This window comes from Periplaneta americana, chromosome 10 (assembly GCF_040183065.1).
Source record: "Periplaneta americana isolate PAMFEO1 chromosome 10, P.americana_PAMFEO1_priV1, whole genome shotgun sequence".
Classification (NCBI taxonomy): domain Eukaryota; kingdom Metazoa; phylum Arthropoda; class Insecta; order Blattodea; family Blattidae; genus Periplaneta; species Periplaneta americana.
Genome location: NC_091126.1, coordinates 33921317 through 33945638, shown reverse-complemented (window position 1 = coordinate 33945638; position 24322 = coordinate 33921317). Strand labels below are relative to the sequence as shown.

The following is a 24322-nucleotide window of genomic DNA, read 5'->3' as shown; positions in this document are numbered from 1 at the left end:
ACCAATGATCGCTCTGGGGGAAGGCATTGGTTGAACGAAGCTACCAATCGCGTGTAGGGAGGGGATCATTTCTATCTGAACTCTATCACGAGCATCTTACTCCTTAGCGGTCTCGAGCTGATGCTGCCCGCAATACACTCCGGCACAGATAGACTCCGCCCCCATATGCGCAAAGTCACTCTACAGATGCCTGGGACGGACGATAGTGATCAGTCATTCCTACTTTGTTCATTCAACAGTGCGAACATGCCTCTTTCAAAATTGACTAGAAACTACCTCTTGCGAAAATTCCTCTTTAAAATATGATTTGCTATATGGACTGTCGTGTTGGGTGCATGACGTTAAAGTACGGTCATACATCGCTACTTTTGCAGCGCAACTTTTGTACTGCAGCTGCAAAAGTTGCGTGTCGTGTTCACACGTAAGCCAAAAGTAGCGCGCTGCACGCTACTTTTCGTGCTGCGCAACCCGAGTGCTGCAAAAGTTGCAACTGGAGGTTGCGAGTCTGTTCACACACAAGGCGCTACTTTTGCAGCCGCAGTCATGCTGCAGATTTCCATCTCCGTGTTGACTTCTCAATATACATTTTGTGGTTATGTTCGCATTATTAAGAAACTCATGCGAAAGCTTCATTATCTATTATTTGCTCTTCTGTCGTATCTAGTATTCAGAAATTGACATTATTTTTACTATAAAGCTTTTAAAAACGCTCTATATACTTAAATGATAACCAACAGTATATTCACGTAATCAATGTTGGCAACCCTCCTGTTTGGAACTACGCTACGGAAAATTTAAAAAATGAATTATATCGTCAGCAATTATGCTCAGACTGTGTTGTGTGTTTAATAACTGTTACAAATAATTTACTTTCATCACATTTAACATTAAAATATATTCAAACAATAAAAGTATCACTGACACATTTGGGTGGTAACACTGGTTGCAACCGCAGCAAAAGTTTCAACAAAACCGATATCAAAAATGCTGCGGCTGCATCCCTGAGAAGCCTGTTCACACGTCGCTACTTTTAAGCTGCGCGCAGCATGGAAAAGTAGCGAGCAGCAGGTTCGGCAGCCGCTACTTTTCGGGTTGCACCGTTGTTCACACGTCGCAGTACAAGAGTTGCGCAGTTTTTTGTACTGCAGCGCTGCAAAAGTAGCAACGTGTGACCGTACCTTTAATCTTTCGAAGTTTAGTTCTTCACGTCTGAGAGATCTTGGTCTGCGGCCGCTCTGTCCACAAAATCTCACAGATATTGTATGTCGATATTTTCTGATGAGAACTGTCACTTAACTGAGCCAAATTTGTACTTATATCTGTTATTGTTCCTGGGTTTTGTGTTCTACCATAGCTGCTGTTCATCGGCGACTCCACGAACCGGGGCATGATGCACTACATCATGGAGCAGTTGAACGGGTCGCTGGCGGCCTGCGACAAGACTCACCACATCCGCGTGTACTCCAGCCTCAACCACGGCCGCACCACGCTCAGCTTCGCGTACTACCCTCAGTTCTGGCTAGCGGCGCCGGAACGCCCAGTCTTCGACAAGACGCTGTACCAGCTCTTGCTTAAGTGAGTCTCATGTATTATTTAGGTGCAAAACTGATCTTTAATTGCAATAATTGGTCTTTTGAGAGAAAAACGCATAGTTCTTATTGCAAATAAACAGTAAAAGAAGTATAGATGTTAGGCTGCGACTCAATCGAGTTATTTACGTCTATGCTGATCTACAGCAATATGGCATATTAACCATATTAATATAAACTGGATATACAGGGACATCATTTTATTTTACTAACATTTTTAATATTAACTTGCCTATACCTGTGGATCAACGCCGTTTGCTCCCCCTTCCACGACTGGAGTTCGATGATACTGGCGTAATATACAAACAAATCACTTTGCTAGGTATAGGAGGGAAGAAATGTAGTTCATCCATTTATGTAAACTAGGAAATATTGCGCTTTTGAGTTTAATCATTTTTATTAGGTTTTTGTTTAATCAAAATACAGTACAGTATTAACAATTAGTGTTTTTACTCACGAACTGAGCTGTCCATGTGAACGTATTCATTATGCAGTCTATATTATACTGTCTACAGCACATTAGCGTAGAATATAGAGAATGAAGTTAAATTGAAAAATAATCATAATTTAAACACATTTTTTTAAATGGTGGCCGTTCATTTCGATACAGGCTTCAGTTCTAATGTGCATATTATCGCACTATAGACTATTGTACTTAATTCCAATCACCAGTTTCGTTCTTCGTACTAGTAACTCATGTTGAAATAATTCTGTATCTACTCTATAAAAGAGTACCTTACGTACTGTAAATTCAATCTTCACTTCTGCCCGATCCAAAAAGATAAAATTACTCAGACATGCTATCTACTGTCCGTCCAAGTGGTTATGTCGTGGGGTCGTAGAAAGGGTGGAAATCACGTGACAGTTAATTACTTAACGAAGCCCTTTTATTTAAGTTATTTTAAACAGTTGTATAATATTACGTAGACGTCCAATTCCTAACAGAAATTAATGTTCTCGGAAAAGAGCTAAAACAGCCCAGCCACTAGCTGGCGAATAAAAGCTGGTGGGGGAAATCGAGATACGACGTAGGCAAATGGACGACAGTACCTGTGTGAAAATGATTCAATATTGAAAGCTCTTTCGCCACTGGAAAACGCGAACATATTTTTGGAACGTACTGTGGCTACTATGACTGTATAGGCTATGCGGTCTTGGATCTGTGTGGAGGACGGTTGAACTTCGTTAGTAGAAGGGATGCGAGTGAAGTACATTCAAAAACTCAGGTACAATAAAAATTGAAGTAAAAATAAAATGATGTCCCCGTAGATGATATACAGTGATGAAATTAGTTATTTTAAATTTTAGTTGCCTTCTATCATACAAGGGAGAAATTCATGTAAATTATAAAATTTCAAATTTAAATCACTGTGTGGTATCATAAACAGATTAACGAAATTGCAGGAAGTAAAGCAAATTAAAATTTTATTAACCGATTGCCGCTTTTTTTTGCGATGTGACTTGCGTTTCTCAAAATTATTTAAGATGTGCCTACTTTTCGTTCTTTCAGTCGATAATTAGGTATGCCTTAATTTTCTGGGGAAATGGTGACAAAATTGAGAGCGTCTTGATTTTGCAAAACAAAGCCATTAGAATTCTATGTCAATCAAACTATCTTGAAAATTGTCGACCGCTTTTCAAAAAATCACAGATATTAACTGTCCTTTACACTCGACAAAATATAGACAATTACTCATTAGTAGCCAATATACATGATCATGAAATTAGAAATAGTGAACAAATTAATATTTCATACTGTAGATTACATAAAACTAGTACAAACTGTTATGCTCGACCATGTCGAAATGTAGTAATTATACACCTGGTAGCAGTCCTTTAATGCATGTCATTAAAGTACACCTATTCATTAAAGTTCAGGTTTTTTATTATTCCCGGATATGCAATCGAAAGACAACGAGGGAAACATCACGGAGGCTGGAAATCCAATACTGTCGCAGAAGGTTATGTTCTGTCACCATAATAATTAGCGTTAATTGTAAATAATATTCAAATAAATTCAATTTGTCATCTCGTTTTTCAATTCTAAATCAATATCCAGGTTACATCAAAATTAGTTCATGTTATTCTCTAAATTATATCAAGGTCACTGACATTATTGTTCCTCGGAAAAGATCAATACTTTCGCGTCTTCGCACATTTCACTATTTACGAGCTATGCACAAAGTCACTTCCGATCTTCAGTCAGATGAGAATAAAATGAATACTTCTGAATAATTTCAAGTTAGAAATATGGTCGAGCATAAAAAGTCGTATGAAACTTGCCTATAATGGCAATTAAGACGCTCATATGAAAATTATGAAACTCGCTTGCGCTCGTTTCATAAACAAACATAATACTCGCGTCTTAATTACTATCATTATAGGTTCGTTGCATAATGTACTATTCTGTCATGGGGATGAAATTATATAATAAGCTTCCCAGTCATTATTATAAGTTACCAACCAATAGTTTCAAAACTAGATTTTATAATTGGCTTTTAATTAATCCTTTCTACTCTGTTTGATGAGTTTCTTAACATAAATTCATACGAAATTGTTTTTTAATAAATAAAGTTATTTACATTTATTTACAAATATTACATTAAGAGTGAATTGTTTTCATTAATTTTTATAGTTTCAAAATGTTTTGTGTTTTCATTCTAATTAAATTTTACTGCTTTCAATTATATGTGTATTTTCAAATGTACGCCTTTTTTCCCCCTTCTGTATTGCGACGAAGCCTATCACTGTATGTTTAATGGCTTAATAAATTGAATTGAATTGAATTGAATTGAATATTCAAGTTAGATTTGGATGATGATAGAGGATACGGTTAAGATCAAGAGACCTGCTAAGAGAGTCATGCATGTGTGTTACAAGAAACGACTATAAGAAATTGCAATATGCGAAACCAATTGAAAATACGACATACTGTAAGTCATGGCAACAATTTTTAAGTTAATCAACGGTATCATGAGACGATATATGCGTTATGTCGTATGTGGTCGCATCACTAGACGGCAGTGTGATATATGATTATCGCACAGAGAGCGCTACGAATTCAGTTGTGAGTCGACAGCCGTGCCTTGTCTCCATAGTACGAGTATGTGGTCACATCACTAGATGGTAGTGTGAAATGGATATGGCACAGAAAGCGAAATTACTCTTAACGCAGTTTTGAGTCTACTGTCGTGCAGAATGGATGTGATCGAATGACTTTTTTTGGGGCGGGTATGTGTGTTGTAATACTATTACAACTACCGTAATAAACACGAGCAGCATAATGGTGTGTCATTTGAACCGCTACCCTACACTACTAGTTCACATACATTTCCTTTTCATTTGCATATTTCGAATGTCGAACCACGCACGCATGCGCATAAAACAGTTCCAGCCTTCGTATTTTTACAATTCATGTTGAGGAATAGTCAGGTAAGCCCCTTGTTAATAACATATATCAATATAATTGAATCACTAAATATGAAAAGGGAATAAGTCACAGTTTTGGCAAAAATGATTTAAGACTGTAGCCATATAATTTAGGTATGCTCTTTCATTCTGAATGAAAAGGGAACAGGTCCCACATCTCCTTAGTTTAAATTTCAACACTTTAGTTTTCATGTTTACTTTGAAAAGGAGCTTAGTCCACGACATGTTCCCTTCTCATAAGGAATTCAAGTTTGTTGTTCCTGCCATCTGGAGGAAAAATATGTATCACGAGTAAAATGGCGTCAAACGATGAAAATAGTACTTCTTCACGTCCTGTAAAACGCAAGAAAGGTGTTGTAAACAGTGATCACTACAAGCAAAATTGAATAAAAATGGCTAAGTCAGGGGTTTATAATATGTAAACCCTGCCGCTGCCGGTGCGATTTTTTCTCCTATAATATTAAGTTGTTATCATAACAGATGTATTCTGTAGGACCAAAAAATATTAATCTTTAGGCCTATGTAGATTCTTCGAGTAACAGTACATATTACTGTACAGCTTACTGTGCATATTACTGTGGAATCCCGGCCACTAAGTCACTCAACTGAGTGCGCTCCTTGTATAATGACAGTTAATTAATATAAAAAATGTCAGCATACATGCCCAACTTGGAGTCAGGCCATGAAGCGAAAAACACTGGAGGAGAGGGGTTCGATCCGGTGCTGCGGATTGAACTTCGGCGTAGCTCAATGGTGAGAGCGCTTGGTACGTAGAACCAAGGACCCGGGTTCGATCCCGGCACTGGAGCGAATTTTTCTCTTCTAATATTAGTTGAATAATGGAGATAACGATACATTTTGTTTAATATTTGTGCAATATATTTCGTTCGATATGAAAAGGGAACAAGTCCCCACACAAAAATTTTTTTGGTTTATGTAATAACCGAAAGCTTTCAATGTTTATATGTGCTACACTCTACTATTGTTCATAAATTGGTATACAATAAAGCTTTTGATTTGAATAATGGAGGTAACTTAATATTTTTTGCAATATATTTCGTTAGATATGAAAAGGGAACAAGTCCACACACAAAAATTTTTTGGTTTATGTAATAACCGACAGCTTTCAATGTCTCTATGTGCTACACTCTACTATTGTTCATAAATTGGTATACAATAAAGCTTTTGATTTGAATAATGGAGATAACTTAATATTTTTTACAATATATTTCGTTAGATATGAAAGGGGAACAAGTCCACACCCAAAAATTGTTTCTATAGGGCAGAATAAATTGAGAAATTTACGTTTTTTTACATAAATATCTTATGTGGTCATGATTGGTTCATAGAAGTATTTTCGATGCAATTTGTTTATATTTCATTGTGTGCGGAAGTTATTTCTGTTTTTCTTAAAAGTAACTGAAGGTGACTTATTCCCTTTTCGAATTTAGTGATTCAATTAATTATTTATTCCGTCTTATGGCTTGAGCATTGATTACATATAAAAGAAAACACTTATGTGTTACATATTATTTAGCCTTAATACTAAAGTTTTCGCCCTTTGCAGGGCATTTTCAGGTACGAGATATAACATTTATCCACCTAAAATCAATTACAAAACTTTGCTTTACATTTGGAAATGATATAAATAGAGTGAAACATAACAGTGACAATACTAATCATCCAAAACAACATTAAAAAAGATCATGTCAAATATTAAAAACAAAATTAAACCGACGTAAGCTTGCATAGCTATGAAGTAATACTGAACACGCATTGTTGGCATACAAAGTAGATCTCAATACATTCGTGTCTTAAATACATTGTACTGTTGCCAATAACTTGTTGAAAGTGAATAGAGAAGCATACAGAGAATAGTAATCAACGTGCTGATCATAGTAAAATCAATAAATTACTAGAAATATAAAAACCTGATATTACTAAATATATAGACTCGTAAAAGCAAATATGAACTGGCTAATTTCGATGGTGCGAGTAAAATTCTTGTTAAGTGTTCTGTGCTCTCATAGGTAAATTAGATAAATATATTGAAAATGTCATGTGAAGATATTAATTTACTTCAAAATCATGCGAAAAATCTAAATCATCACCGTACGCAAGTTGTTGAAATGAAGGGATGTATTTGATGTACATGTAATCAATTTAATTGACTATTACACTCTCACTACGTCATACTACTTTTGACCAATAAAACGGTACGAAAGGACGTATTTCAACCAATCATGGCTGCTGATCGCACAATTTTATCGCGTCCCTAGCATTTGTTTAATTTTATCGCGTCCCTAGCATTTGTTTCTTTGTTTGCCAACATTTGAAACTGCGCTGGTCTGGACGTCAAAAATATATATAAAATTACAAACCACTCCAGTCGATGCACAGCAGTTTCAAATATGACTCGCATTGGCATTCAAGAACAAGAATTAATAAAAATCACTTATCATACCTATGCATCTTCTGAAATCCGATTTACAAATAAATGAAGAGCACCATTCGGAAATCCTGAATAAGTTGAATATACCATGTAGGCCTAAATCAACGAGTTCCACTTCTATTATGCACACGTCCAATATAACATCAATTGAACCACCAACCACATTCAAATTTGAAAATTGTAAATTCAATAATTATTCCTTTTAAAATTATTCATTCGGAAATTCTGAATAAGTTGAATACACCATGTAGGCCTAAATCAACGAGTTCCACTTCTATTACGCACACGTCCAATATAACATCAATTGAACCACCAACCTCATTCAAATTTGAAAATTGTACATTCAATAATAATTCCTTTTAAAATTATTCATGTTTATTTTTTATGTCATCGTCGTTAATTAAAACTTTTCTAACACTTGTGTATATTAGTTTGGTTATGTTATAGCTTCTGCTCTGAGAGGATAAAAAGAACTTCTGCTATATGATATTATGGATAGTCACGTATCAGAGATTGTTTAATATTAAGATTTATTGAAGAGTAATCATTACAGTGACTGTATAAAGACACTACTGCCATCTAGCATGCATCTAGCGTAATATTTGTAATGTTGAGATGGTACAATAATACATTTGAAGACAGTTGTATTTTCGTAAGTCAATTAATATTTTATTGTATTGGAGTACTTCGTTACTTCTAATCTTTATATACTTTCTTCTAATCGTGTAATAGTCAATTAAATCCCACTCGAGTTTTGATTTTCTCTAGATAAATCAAAACGTATAGTGAGATTACTGTTGAATAAACTGCATCCCGGTGACCAAATATTGTCGAATATTTATGTCATTTCCAAATGTAAAGCAAAGTTTTGTAATTGATTTTAGATGGATATCTGTTATATCTCGTACATGAAGATGGCCTACAAAGGGCGAAAACGTTAGTATTAAGACTAAATAAGATGTATCACTTAAGTGTTTTCTTTTATATGTAATCAATGCTCAAGCCATAAGACGGAAGAAATAATTAATTATATTGATATGTTATTCGTATTTTTGTTTTAAATAATTATTTTGTGCAATGGCAGAGTTTTTAACTTGCCGTTATCCGTTCCGACTCTACGAGCGTGGCTCAGAGATATTGCTAGTACCGAGACGCATAGAGCACTTAGTTCGTCAGAGACAATCCAGAGTGCACCACAGGCGGTGAGTCTTCATTACACTCTTAATGAATGATGATGGAGAATTACCCAGTGTGCATGGACTACGGGCTTGCCCACCACAATTTATAAATTCAGGGTGAATCGACTGGGATTTGAACGCTAGCCCATTGGTTTTAAGCCCAGCGCGCTAACACTGAAACACAGTGGCGGTATTTGTTTTAAATTATAAAATAAACCATTCAATAGAGCAAAGCCTATAGTCTAAAAACAATGCAAATGCGGTGTTGTAATAACGTCACGAAATATTGCATCGGCTCTCAACTGACTTCGTTACAGTGTCTTATGATTGATTGATATGCCGTTGTCAAACCAGATGCTTTTTTCTAATGTTCCTTCATTATTCCGCCACTGCAGATAAAACCGCTGAAGCACTAATATTCTCTTTTCTTATTCTTCTTACGTCATTAGGTATGTTCCATGCGGACTATATTACCAAATCTAACTGGCATTCATCCATGTTCGATGTAAAGTAATATCAGAAAAGATGTTCGTTACAGACAAGAAGTTAACTTACAAGTGCAATAGAAGAGGTGGCTTGAGAAAGTAAAAAGTGCAACCGTTTCAAAGAAATAATACTGTATTATTATTATTATTATTATTATTATTATTATTATCATCATTTTTATTATTATTATTATTATTATTATTATTATTATTATACCTACTACCATAACACAGTTGTCCACACCTGTGGAGTAACGGTTAGCGCGTCTGGCCGCGAAACCAGGTGACCCGGGTTCGATTCCAAGTCGAGGCATGTTACTTGATTGAGGTTTTTTCCGGGGTTTTCCCTCAACTCAATATGAGGAAATGCTTGGTAACTTTCGGTGCTGAACCCCGGATTCATTTCACCGGCATTATCACCTTCACCTCATTCAGACGCTAAATAACCTAAGATGTTGATAAAGCGTCGTAAAATAACCTACTAAAAATAATACAGTTACACAATATAGAAATACGAGTAATAGGCTTACATGTATACATACATACATACATACATACATACATACATACATACATACATACAGTGCACACCTGTGGAGTAACGGTTAGCGCATCTGGCCGCGAAACCAGGTGGTTCGGGTTCGATTCCCGGTCAGGGTAAGTTACCTGGTTAAGATTTTTTCCGTGGTTTTCCCTCATCCTAATATGAGCAAATGCTGGGTAACTTTCGGTGCTGGACCGCGGACTCATTTCACTGGCATTATTGCCTTCATCTCATTCAGACGCTAAATTATCTAAGATGTTAGTGAAGCGTCGTAAAATAACCTAGATACATACATACATACATACATACATACATACATACATACATACATACATACATACATACATACATACATAGTGTTCTGTTCAAGGGCAGGTCTTTCCCTGTAAACCCAATATTCTCCAATCTTTCCTATTTTCTGCCTTCATCTGTCTCTGCATATGATCCATATACTTTAGTGTCGTCTATCTGATATCTACTTATGTCCCGGACTCTTTTCCCGTTCACCATTCCTTCCAGTGCATCCTTCAGTAGGCAGTTTCCTCTCTGCCAAGGACCCAACTAATTCCTTTTTCTCTTCCTGATCAGCTTCAGCATCATTCTTTCTTCACCCACTCTTTCCAACACAGCTTCATTTCTTAATATGTCTGTCCATTTCACACGGACCATTCTTCTCCATATCCAAATTTCAAATGCTTCTAATCGCTTTTCTTCACTTCGTAATAATGTCCATGTTCCTGTATCATGCAATGCCACACTCCACACAAAGCACTTCACTAGTCTCTTCCTTGGTTCTTTTTACAGATGTCTACAGATGATGTTCCTTTTAATGCGGATAATATGGTATGAAAATATTCTCATGCCATCACTAAGTTACCAATGACAACCACGCGGAATACAAGACAAGAAAACCGCCACATTTAAAATTAAATATTACGATACATTGTCTTTCATGCAGTCTATATCCCCTTCCGACTTTCAAAATAAAATGGAGTTACCGCAATGTAGATTTGCAAATGATTTGAAAACGAGAAGGAGCTCCGAATGTAATAACTTTTAAACAAGAACCAACCTACATGGTCTCAACTCCTTCTAAACACCACTACACTTAAACAAATTGGTGGATTTGAACTTGATCACTTAGTATTGAGATAATTACACCTTACTAGTCTACCCTGAATAATTTATGCACATGCATAGTATAAATAGCGGCGATTATCTTCAGTACGGACAATAAGTGTTGGAGTGATTACGGGTTCGCAAAGCAGGAGTTAGATACTGGCTAATGAGGGTTCTTCAAAGGTTCTTCCAACTTGGAGTGTTGTGTACACTCCTAAAGTTTCAAACAAACCTTTTAAAACAATGTGTATAAATTATAGGCCTACATTAGTTTTAATACATTCTGAAGTCCGTGCTGGAAGTTCTCGTAATTTCTTTGGGTATGACTTCCATATAATCACTATCTACCACTCCAGTTGTGAAAATCCAAATTACTTGTGTTTTATGTGGATTTAAAGATGAAATTCCTACTTCTACCAAGTGTTCCTAATAATTTGATCACCCACTGTATTACCCAGCCAAGACCATTTAGATTCAATGTCCATGAAACTTGTAAAACATTCTTTTTTGAAAATAAAATTGTATAATATTTCAATTTAGAGTTTTATCTATCTTTTACACTAATAACAAACAAATATTTCTGAAAAATTGTTTTTCATTGAAATTCCCAGTTTGCCGGGAATGGCTGATATTGTAATCATTCCTATTTACGAAAATCGATATTTGATTTATGGTAAACATGTTTCATTTGTGATATCTTATGAAATTCCAAAGAAACCCGTCCCTCTTCATTCTAAACCTTTTAGAACCAAGAGAAAATTTCCTTAACAATGAGGGAATCTCCAGCTCTTCAAATCTGAGAATAATAACTATATCGAGCTATTGGAATTTGAAAAAATCCTCAGCAGAAAGCAGAAATATTTAAAAAATAATAGTTAATTTCACTGAAACGTAAGGAGCCTGGAGATATAACACGTTGTTCATTTCATTTATGTCTTCATTTTATGCAAAAGATGGTTAAAAGAGATTTGCAATTAACCATTTTATATTTTATATTTCACTTAAGGCCCATTAATTTTGTTTATTAAAATGTATTATACAGGGTCCGGAAAAAGATCTGACGTTTTTTGAAATGAAACAACACAGCTGTATTTTAATGTATTGTTTTTATTCTTTTATCTAAAAGGGGCATTATTATCATTTACCAATGCAAAAGAAGAAAATTAGGTTTTGAAAATTACACCCTCCAAGTGACGTCCATTTTTCCTAACGCACTCATGCAGCCTGACTCTGTGAAGTTCAGCACTGCCCTGCCTTCCACGTCTCTGGCGTACAGGCGGTCCTTGCCCTTCCTGTTGACTTACGTTTTGATGCTGAAAAAGTCGTTCTGATATTGTTTACCGACAATAAAATTGTGTTACGGCTGGGAACTCGCCCATGTCGACCCACATTGAAATGTTGTCGGAACCGACGCTGTGAAAGAACTACTGATTATTGAATCATTTGTTTTGAAAAAAGAAACATCTCCACGGCAAACGCCCGATGCGATGCGTTCCACGGATCCATTGCAACTAAAATGACATCAATAATGGCGTTCATCCCCTATCTTCCCACCGCTGCGCGACTGTCTTAGTCACAGTAACTGCCAACCTAAACACGTCAGATCATTTTGCTGGACTCTGTATCTCAGACACCCTCTACAACAGTAGTGTCAGAGTTGTAAGCTCCAAAACCGGTTATGAAGCTAGAGTCGGAGCGTGAACTTGCTTATGTCTGTGGAAACACTGGAGCACGCAACGAGTCTAGTGGAGCGCTCCGCTCCGTTTAGTCTCTGTCTGACAACGCTGCTCTACAACAACCAAAAAACTGCCAAACTGACATACTGCCAACTGCCATTATTTTTCTTTATTGGTGTTGTGGTGTAGTTTATGCTGCGGGGGATTTTTATGTGATAGTGTTGGCTACATTGTTCCTTTTTTGTTGTGAACGCATCCCCATTTTCGCCTCTGATTGGAGGAACAAGGGAGTGTGGCGGCTGTCTGCTGGAGCTAGGCGCGGCCTCGTGAGACGGGTCTCGGGTTCGAAGCGAGTCAGAGAGAGGACGTCTAGTCTCCAACCTCCACGGGAGGATTCGTCGGTTGTTTGTACTTCGCCAACGCCGGGTTTCAGTCGACCCGCCTGGTTGAATTGGAACGACTCTGGTTATGCGTGGGACGCATCATCGATAGAACATCGTTTTCATATTGCAGTTACATAGACCCGGTGGCGGTCTGCTTCATATCTAACAGAGCATTGGCCAGCTCTGTTAATTAGCATATTCTACACAGCGTGGGATCGCCGACATCCTTTAGATGACAGTAAAGTTTCTTCAAGTCTATCGTGGTGTTAATGGTGATAGTTTCTGAGTCGGTGACGAGGTATTCTACACGGACCTGCACCGGCAATCAGCTAAAGGTTGGAGTGTTGAACTTTATGGGATTTCTCAGAGCCCGTGTGCCATGGAGAACTGTACTTTATGTGGGGGATTTGATCACTCGTAGTGTATAGTACCATATTTTCACTTCTCATTCTATGTTAGTTATTAGTCCTCTCTCTCTCGGCAATTTACGCCGTTTTCAGACTTTAGTATTTAAAATTCTTTTATTACCCCCACTTCCTGCTTGGGGGTATTCTTACGTTTTCACAGTTCTTAATTTGTATAATATTTGTAGCTTCTTTCTCTCTACTTGTTTGTGGTTTATTAAATTGTTATGTTTATGATGGCTTGTGTTATAAGTGCTATTGTTAGAGGCAACCAAAAACCTTGAACCATACGATCCTCTTTATTTTTCCTTCCTGGGTTTTCCCCAAGCACGCCAACACGATAGTGTTACTGAAAGAAGTTCTGGTGATAATGAAACTTTTCAAATGCAACCGTTGCTAATTTGATTATGTTTAAGTGGAATCAGACGATCTATCTATAGTGATACCAGTCGTCTATATATCATATATTATTTTGCCTTGTGTGTGCAGATCACAACCGCTGGAGAACTCGAGTCGCACTGTGGTGGTGGTGGGAGGGGTGCACTGGCTGGCCACTCAGCACCTGCACACGCTGCTTCGCGTGCTCAAGAGGTGAGGTAACTAGTCATTATTTACGTTTCTTTTTAATTAAGAGACGAGGGCATGCTTTTACACTCAAAAGAGATCCATGAGGGAATAATTTTGGACAGAAAAACATATACATATATACTTTTTTGACTACAAAGTTCCATCTCAAATTATGTTCATGGAAAACTCGTATAAATAAAATATTGAGCGTTGTAAAAGCAAAATAATTGTATGCTCTACAATGCCTGACCATTTCCACAAAATTATTCGACATGTGCCATGCTGATTGCACTCATAATTTGTCGCACTTGAAAAACAACTAAATGGCGGTCACCTTGTGCCAAATTGTTAAGTTACTAACAACAATATCGAAACTCCAACTTACTACAGTGCTGTGAATATAAACAATAAGATTTCCTTCAACTTGGTTCAATATTGTTCCGTTTACAGAGAAGGCCTGCAGCAGGCGCATCTTGTGGTGAAGACTCTGGGATCCGGCTTTCACATTCCGGCCGAAGGCGTTCATTACCTCTCTAGGGTGAGTATGACGCTCGAATAAAATATTCATGTTAAATTAAAACTCCATAAATATTTAGAACAAACGCCCACACAATATTTTCTAACTCGCTTATCCTCCTGAGTCCTGAGACATTTTTTGTTTTATTTTTAAAGTTCAATATAATTCTTCTTCTTCGTCGTCTTCTTCTTCTTCTTCTTCTTCTTCTTCTTCTTCTTCTTCTTCTTCTTCAGGCTCTACAACTCTCAGATGAAAGTTTTTCCCTTCTCAACAACTTCAATATAATAATTCTACACTTCATAAAAAGTCACTGAAATGAGAAAAAATGCTGAACAAATTCTGCAGGTTACAGTTGGGGTACAAATGCAGATATAGGCCTATTATACTATAGCCTACTTTGGGTATCTGCACATACATCTCACGTCATACTTTTTATCCTTAAAATATAACATTTACTGTGTAGCTACTTACTTCAAAAACATGTCCTGCGGTGCTTTGACGTTGAGTTGCTGATCGCCATTTTCATTTAAAAACAGTTGAAACTCGCATTGCAATGATTGAATCGATCTTCAAGTGCTTCCTGTAAGTTCCAAGAGATGTCAGGAGCTTTACAAGCACAGAAAATAAGTGATCGATAACGATTCCACCTAGTGGAAAATTTGAAACTAAATGCATGTATGAAGTATAGTATGCTATACTCCAGGACCCAGGAGGATATATAACGCTTGTTATGCGTAACATTCCAACAGCTCTATCTTCACAACAATTTAAAATGGACACTTGTTTTTAACTACTATTTACTCAGAGTAGTTCGTATTACTACCTTCTAGTCCACATCTGTGGAGTAACGGTCAGCGCGTCTGGCCGCGAAACCAGGTGGCTCGGGTTCGATTCCCGGTCGGGGCAAGTTACCTGGTTGAGGTTTTTTCCGGGTTTTCCCTCAACCCAATAGGAGCAAATGCTGGGTAACTTTCGGTGCTGGACCCCGGACTCATTTCACCGGCATTATCACCTTCATCTCATTCAGACGCTAAATAACCTGAGATGTTGATAAAGCGTCGTAAAATAACCTACAAAAAAAACTACCTTCTAAAATATTTAAAATTCCTCCTTAATCACCTTTTATACAAGCCATACAGCTTATAAGTGAGGAAGGTTTCTTGCAGAAGTGATATCAGTAGCACGCTCCGTCCGCATAAACCCGAGATCGTCCCGGCGCAAACTCTGTGTAGGCTATCTGAACACGATGTTGATTTAATAAATGCCAACAATTTGATAGTAAGTGTACGGTTTGTATTTCAGGCTCAACAGAAGAGGCTGCTGAGACATTCCATGGGCCTCGCCGCGTTCGCCAAGCACCACCGCATGGACGTGGTCGACACCTTCAACATGACCGCGGCGCGCTACAAAGACTTCTTGCAAGGAAAATGTGCCTGCCACTTCCACAAGGTACAGTGACATGCGTCAGGGCGAGGGTCGGAGCACAGATTGCGCTGACAGCTCGGATGCTGTTGAGGGTCCCTCCCTTCGACGCAAAGTATTAAACGATTGTGGAGGCAATTTCATATCTGAGAAAATGTCTACGAACTCTGCCAGTTTCCTATCTAACCGCACGCTGAATCCTTTGCTTTCTGGTTTAGCACCCTTTTCCAATTCGTTTCCTCACTTTCTGCCATTTTTCCTTTCTTCATCTTATGTTATCTCTCCTTTAATTTCACTATTTTTATATTAATGTTTGCTTCCTTGTTTATTTCTTTCATTTATCCATTCACACATTAATGAATTCATTTTCCATTTCATTCGACTTAAATCATTCATTTGCCATTTCATGCAACATATATTACTATTAATTTATCCTTTCACCAATTCAGTCATTTTTATTTGCATCCATTTACTTGCATATCCTCTCAGTAATTCTTTCTTTAATTAACAACTCCGTTAACCACTCGTTTATTTACTAATTTATTGATAATTATTTATTTACATTTTCTTATGGAGAATTCAAGTCACACAGAGATTGTGTGCACTCGTTGTGGGTCTCTGGCGTTTCGTCAGCCCACGCGAGTTGTGTGGATATAAAGGGAAAAGTTGAGACGGTGTCGGGTGGAGTTCCCGGGTAGCTCAGTGGTAGAGCGCTGGTACGTTCAACCAGAGATCCCGGGATCGATACCCGGTCCCGGAACAATTTTTCCCTTGAAATTATTCAATAATGGAAGAATTTCAGAAATGATTCTCAGTTTATCAGAAATATACAGGTTTCAGCTTTCCTATGAGCAGGAAAGACAGTTTCTTCCCTATCTAGTTCGTAGTCATCTGTTCCCTATCTTCGTAATTTTTACATTATCGTTATACGATGTACAAACAGAAAGTATCATTATGCTGTAAAAAAATCGATGTTCACGGAAATACAATTTTTTGGGAAAAGTAGTTTTAGGCATGCTTTGTGTCTGTTCGATTGTATAAACAGATTTCATCTAAATTAATGAACATATTTTGACCATATTTAGCATCTACTGTATGTTTCAATTTATCCGGGAATGATGCACATGAAATATAATGGGTCGATTGCAGAAAGAATATTTAGACAATGTTTAAGGTTAAACAACACCTAAGTATGACTGCCTTGTTGCGAAAACGATGTTTAATACGTCTAGTAGATTCTGTCTAAAGCCGAGGTTTAGCAATCAATATTTAAACATCGCCGAGGACAATATTTAACGTCCACCGCTGTGAATTAACGGTTAGTAGGCCTACATCTAACCGTGATTCGATTAAATATATTTCATCGATTAACCTCACAACAGAAATTGATCAAATAATTTATTAAATTCCACAACATGAATTATAATACGAATTTTAACTGTAAGTATTTCTTAAATTAGGAGTCCTTGTCCTTGGTAAAACTACACTTAGATTCATGAGGATGTTACAATGTTTCAGCTGGAGGAACGTCGAGATATGGGTCCGGGCTACCACGTGGAGGGACCCATCAATGCCGTGTACACGGAGATACTGCTCAGCCGTCTCTGCCCTGAAGAGTGACAAGAGCCACTCGCAAACAAGGACGGCGAATTATGAATCGTCCACGCTCTCTATACCTCGTGCAGACGGCCTCTCGCCGCGCCAAAAGCAAACAAAATGCATTTCTCACACTTGGCTTTTGAAGGAACTGTGTTACTATTGGCACAATAACGAGGAAATGTGCAATCTGTAAACCTATCAACTGGACGCAGGACCACTCCCGCCAGATTTCAAAGCTCCTTCTCTCCACATGAACCTCCCTGAACTCTTACAATCTCCCCATAGAACACTCAATTTTGAATAACTCGAAAAGTTTTGTAATATTGTAGACTTTTCTGTACTAATTACATCAGAACATTCAAATGGCATTTCAGGGCTGAATTGCTCGCCTTCTGACTTTAAAAAAAATTCACAAACAGAAAGAAATGAGAAATTTTAATTTTAATCTTGGCTTCAGAGATTGGATTGGATTCGATTTAGGCTGTGTGCACCCGTGGAAGACACACGCTATTAACCCAATCTTGCTCCTAATAGTTTTGTGAATCTTGGAATTACCGCTTCATTTTTTTTTAGTTTTCTTTATCTAACTTATTTGTTTATGGACAATTTATGACTTTTGCAGTCACAAAAATTGTACTTACAGTTCTACAGACTTCCCTGGTCATTTGTCCATGAAATATGGAACTACCGGTACGATGATTAATCGGTAAATTTTGCTCGAAAATCTCTCATTCAGGGACATAACTCTGTCACAGGTTAATGAAAGACCTGGAGGCACGCGAAGGACAGTGAGAACATAGTCTACTATGTACAGTCACGAAGCTTGGGATGATTTTTTGAAAATCTCGCGATAGTTGCTAGTCGCTTGGAGCGCTGTGAGTACTAGGAACAATAGACTGCGCCACAGCCATCATGATCTAATACAGGCTGTAAGACAGATCATGTAACTCGTTTAACCCGATCACGAAGGGCGGCGTTTCAACCATATAAACAGTAACATACGTTTCTCTAAAATGTAGTGTAATTCCATTAATCAAATTTAAAAGAATGATTATGAGACACTTCAGACATAATTCACTTACGAGTTAAAATGTAATATTATTTATGGTATGAAAATTACGTTGTTCGTATGTGTAATACCTACCTTTATTTCGATTAAATATTGCGAAATTCTTGTACATTCATTTATGCACGATTCAATAATTTTCAATTGCACCTCACGGATATTTAGATATGTTGAAATTATAGGTTATGTTTACTGTACCAGTTGCCCCTTTCTGTCTAAATTTAGTGATCTCCAATGCCTTGCCATTCATACGAAAATTATAGGTTATGTTTACTATATTTAACTTATATTCTTAAATTATAATTAAGCATAATGGCATGTATGATAGACCGGATATTCAATTTGTCTGTATTTTAATACTACAATTGAGTACTGAATTATTGTATTTATCTACTACTTAAGAGATGAAGTAACACAATTGTACGTATACTAATTTTATAGGAGTGGTATGGTAAATGTTTTGTCTAAAATTAAGGAAGGTAGATGTGCTAAACTGAAATCACAATATAAATTCTTTTTTATTAAACCTCAAAATGGCTTCCATTCTAAACTTGAAATGTTGACGCGAACAGATTATGTTAACATGTAAAATTCTCTTAACATTAAAATAACAGTTTTGTAATTATTTCTGCAACATATTATGCAACAAGAAGTAAATGGAATTTATGGACACATTACACTAAATAAAGCTTAGCAATGATAAGCAATAAAGTTATAATATAATATTTCACTGAGCTCCATACACTGAAATAGAAAACCCGAACAAAAATTACGGCCTGATCTATATCGAAAAAGCAATGACTGTGCCGTATTTCGCATTTTTGTGAAAAGCTATGTAAACTGTAAAATATTCGTTATCGGTTATAACAAATGTAAATGGCTAAAATACAATAATTTGAATAATAATGTGGGACAAGGAGACGTTTGTAGTACTATAAATTGTAAGAAAAATAGGTTAGTTATTCTTCTTCCGAAAGATCCAGGAAGGTGAGTTTATAGAATATAATATATATTTTATGAAAATAATATATAAACCTTAAGTATTTCATATTTCAATAGTAGAAGGAAGATGTTAATTTTTTCAAAAGAACAAGACATCGAAAGTACAATACATTTCATGGTCTGCTAGGGAAAAAGTTTGTGATGAGGCGATAGTAGCGATCCTGGTGGTTAGCAACTATCTATGGATGCGTATTTCAACTGTCTATGTTTGCATATTTAGTAAGTATAAAGCTTCGTGACTGTATATACTAGACTGTGGTGAGAAGATCATGTTTGCCAGTAGTATTCAATATGTGGATGCCAAGGCCATGTGTTCGAATCCCATGTAGGGGACCATATTGTATTCAGCAATGTCTCGATGTCCTGCTTCCTAGGTGCTGTCTTCACATTACAGACTGTCCATCTAATTACAAGGCTGGGATTTCTACAGGCAGAATTAATCTTAACAACTGGAAGATATATGAAATTTGATAGGAAATTTAAAATAATATTGTGGGTGAAAATACGGAATAAAACGAGTAGACTGCCAGGAGACAAAACATTTATACCCACACAATTATAACAAAGAAAGTAAATAGAAATATTACTAAAATGAAATATCTTTTGGAATTTTCGATTTTTTCAGCGAATTAGTCAAGCTATTTTGTCTAACTCCGGATATTCAGACATCCTGCTTCTGTATTCAATTTTTTATTCTTAGGAGTAAGTTAATGTTTCTGAAAGCGAACCATTGCGAATATGAAGAATAATTTTCGATTTTCGAGAAAAAAAAACATGAGTATTAATGTCTCCGAAATTTCGGTGCTGATTGCAAATATTATAATTAGGGTCGTACCACTCAAGATCTACTCTTTGCAGTCTACTGTGTCCGAACAGTCCTGATCGTAGACCCTGCATATAGTTCCCAAACGCAGTAGCGGCTGAATGGCTGAAGCAAGTGACACCGGGCCTCAGTCATTTGGCTTCCTTAAACTCTAAATTGTAGTGTTTTTAGTAGTATATAACATATTATATTAGTTATTTGAATGAAGCGTTTAGAGTTAAAACTTTGTGATGTATATAGACCTGTCTTGCGGTAAAATTTGTTCCTGAGGCCCGAAATGCTTTGACCGGGTCTGGCTTCTACATTTCGTATGTTTCCACGGGTTTTAAAGGTTTGCAATCGGAAAGCTAAAACTGAGCCACGTTTCTTGTGGCCTAGCAGGTATTCACCCACCCATTAGTCTTCACTTCTCCCATTCAGAACCTGGTCTTCTGTCAATGCCGGGGTGAGAATAAGTGGTGAATCGTCAGGTGGTCAGGTGTAGTTATTTGTTTCCGGAAAATAAAAAACGAAAGAGATGCGAGAAATAATAATCATAATTGTAATAAATTCATTGTTAAGGTATCCTTTTCGAGAGAGAATTATATTGAAATAAGGGAAGTTTTAAATTAAGACAGACCAAAGCCGTCACTGACAAATTTTCAGAAAGATTATCTTAAAACGCCAACTTTCGATGCATCCTTGTGTGAGCAACATAAATGGGGCTTTTTGGTAATGTGGCGCGAAATAAACTGTTCTGCTGATCGTGCTTGTGAGAGACACAGAGAGAGAGGGGGGGGTAGAGGGAGGGTTCGGAGGGAGGGGGAGGGAACAGTGTTGCCTACTGACGGCTTCAGCGATCTGAAAAATATTTCCAAGGAAATTTCAACACATACTTCTTCAGCTGACAAGCAAACGTTCTGATGGGGGCAGATAAAACAGTTAAATATTTTTCTTCCACCATGTTAATAATGTCAAAAGAAGTGCTTATACAAATTTTGGCGACTCGACCGCAATTACGACGGCCGTAAAAAAAATGAATTCGTCAGGGGCCGTTAACAGAAAAAAACACAATTTCATGGACAAATTTATTGGAACGGACACAGCAATTGTTGAGGTATTTTCCAACATATTTTCCATCGGAATTCAGAAAGTTCTCATATCATGGGATCGACAGAGAGAGGTGCAGACGCAGGCAAACGCTGGCTCCGATCTGAGGCGGCTGACTTCTACGACACAAGAATTGATCGTATGGTATTCCAGTGGGGGATATGTTGACAAATACCGCAACAATTGCTGTATCTGTTTGAATAAATATTTCTACGTAATTGTGCTTTTTTTCTATAAAAGGTTCCAGGGAAAATCACTTTCTGGACGGCCTCGTAATTGCGGTCGAGTGGCCAAAATTTGTATAAGCATTTCTTTTGACATTATTAACATGGTGGAAGAAAAAAATAACTTTTTTATCTGCCCCCATCAGAACGTTTGTCTGTGAGCAGAAAATGCGTTGCTTTATAAAAATTAAAGTTACTGAAACTCACAGCATAGCAACTTATTTGGTGAATGACATAATTTTTGAATAAAAAATTAATAATAATAATAATAATAATAATAATAATAATAATATCAGTTATAATAAAATATCATCAATAATAAACTTTTCTGTGAGATAACCTACTTATGCATCAAGCCTCACTGAGGATTTCAGTCTCCGGCCGCTACTGCCGAAACGTCTTGCCGACCTGGGAGGCGCAAGCGTTAGAGATACAGACTCTGTCTATCTACCGTTTGGTCCGAAGGGTTGTGGATATTGCCTTTGTCTTAGTTTAAGAAAACGAAAGTATAAAAAAGGAAAACTACAAAAGGAAGAAAAACTAAAAAATAATAAATAAATAAATAAATAAATAAATAATGTAAAGAAAAATAAAAAAACCGTCGGAGACATTGAATTTTAGGATACGATTGAAATTGCTAAATCATTTTTCACAACATTCAATCACCGTGTAATACTAAACGATTAGCTTTTACTTGTCTGAAAAGCATGAAGTTTCGGATATTGACACTACCTTCGCTATTAGAATAATCTCCTTAACTTCTTGATATCTGAATTAGAATCAAGGTCGGTCCCGTAAATTACATAATCCATAATTATTTTACATAAATTACACGTAATTTACTTCGCGTATAAAAACTATTTTTACACGATTTTCTACGCGATGTAATATATTATTTTCATGGAAGTAAATTAATAAGTTACATAATCTCCTATGTGCTTGAAGACGGTGTGTTGCTGTGTTTTTAATTGTCGAGCCCACCTTTTACGCAGTCTACATTTTCAAGTTTTGTGGGAATAAAACTAACTTGGCTATACTTGCTATGCAATGGTCTTCCGCCGTACGACATGTCTTCTTCAACTTTTATTTTCGCTACCTATCGCAGCTCCCCAAGTGCATCACGATGCTTGGTGGGCACCGGTCCCATGCACTGGCCGAAATTACATGAGAAAATTTCTTCCCCCCATGAGGACTCGAACCAACGCGCATTCCGTAACGCGAGTCCTAGGCGGGATGCCTTAGACCCGACGCCACGGTGCGGAACAATACAGAATTTTACTAAATTCAAAATCACTGATTAGGCCTATACTCAACGATTCAAAACTATGTTGTGAACTGTAGAGTAACGGTACTGGCTGGCAAACATGTTGTCTCACCGCTTCAATGAACATTTACGGCATGGTTCTTCCTCCCTTCTTCGCTGGTTTCGAAAGCAAAGTACGGAGAATTATTTATCTCGGTCATGATTCAACGAGATTACAGAGTTACAGACGTTTGAGCAAACAGGATGACTTAAAGCCTTGGTTTTTCTGAACCGACGCATGCGAGGTGCGAGGCTGGCCAAATCCGGACTACACGAGAGATAGTAAGTGGTTTCTGTAGCTGCGAGGTACGAGGTCTGCGCACCTCACAGCTATAGAAACCACTCACTATCTCTTGTGTAGTCCGGATTTGTGCTCGCACCTCGCATGCGTCGCGTCGGTTCAGAAGAACCAAAGCTTAATATAACTACACTGCATTCGATACGAATTGGGTTGAAAAATAGGCTTCAACGTTCGTCATTCTTTCGGACTGTTTCCCTGATTACCTAACACTGTTCTACTCCTTCCACAAGTTTTAGAACCTTGCAGAAGTTTTCGAGACCTTCATATCAATGTCTCCTTCTGGCTTCTCTTTTGCTATATATCCTGATTCCACCATCGGAGGCTTCTACAGTATTACATGCCTAGCTTACATATGTTAGAGAAGCAAGAAGCTTATTGGGCGGGAAGTAATCTGTAAATTTTACCTGAAGTCCTTTCATTCAAGAAATTAATGGATGCCTCTGAAAAAAAATAAATTACAACTTTTTCTTGGTCTGCAGATTCGAGTTGGCGGGTAAAATCTGAAGCAGTTAGCGTGACACAATGTCTGACTCGATTTAGTCTTGTTCTCGAGAAAGCAAGACAGGGCGTGTGCACAGCGAGAGCGTGTCTTGCAAACAGAAAGTGTACTTAGGCGGTGTGTCGGCGACGCCCAGACTTATAACGGCGCTGCGTCGGCGTTTGCTCACACTTTCGCACTTAAACGCAACCCTTTGACAATAATTGTTTTCCTTGGCGTGGTTTGCCTTCCACTTTGATATCTGAACTGTACTTTGACTATAATTTACTTGATAGTTCTCTGAAGTTGTATATTCTGTGCAAATATTGTATGAAAGACCATCATAATGTGAAAATACCGACAGTCGTGATATGAATGCCGGCATTTGTTTAATTTTTACACCTTATCATCACTTCAGTCCTCTTGGAAAGCATGGTCCTCGCTCCTACCTTTTTGTCCCAGCCCGTAGATAATGATAAAATGTGTGGATATCGCTGGCTGGGACTAGTGGCTTGACTCCTATTCATAGTACATGCGACAAAAGACCCGCAATTCTGTCCCATCCATCGATTGATTCAATAAGTGACACTTCAATTATAGTTAATGTGTTTGAGGGGAGCGGGAGGATGAGGCTTCCTCATCCACCATCCAAGGTTCAAGTTCTAGTCATGA

At 37.3% G+C, this 24322-nt stretch overlaps 1 protein-coding gene across 2 annotated transcripts in view; it reads left to right on the top strand.

Annotated features, from left to right (window-relative positions):
* The window catches only part of LOC138707587 (cadherin-like and PC-esterase domain-containing protein 1), a 496436-nt gene extending 472412 nt beyond the window's left edge, over positions 1-24024 (top strand). The window contains exons 16-20 of one of the 2 annotated variants that reach the window (XM_069837194.1): positions 1355-1575; positions 13749-13850; positions 14277-14364; positions 15646-15792; positions 17284-24024. In XM_069837194.1, coding sequence (XP_069693295.1) covers positions 1355-1575; positions 13749-13850; positions 14277-14364; positions 15646-15792; positions 17284-17385 — 660 coding nt within the window. In that variant the 3' untranslated portion in view covers positions 17386-24024. Of the gene's footprint in view, positions 1-1354; positions 1576-13748; positions 13851-14276; positions 14365-15645; positions 15793-17283 lie in introns of those variants that run through there. The other variant, XR_011334282.1, reaches the window with a different exon arrangement.
* Positions 24025-24322: the final 298 nt, after the last annotated feature.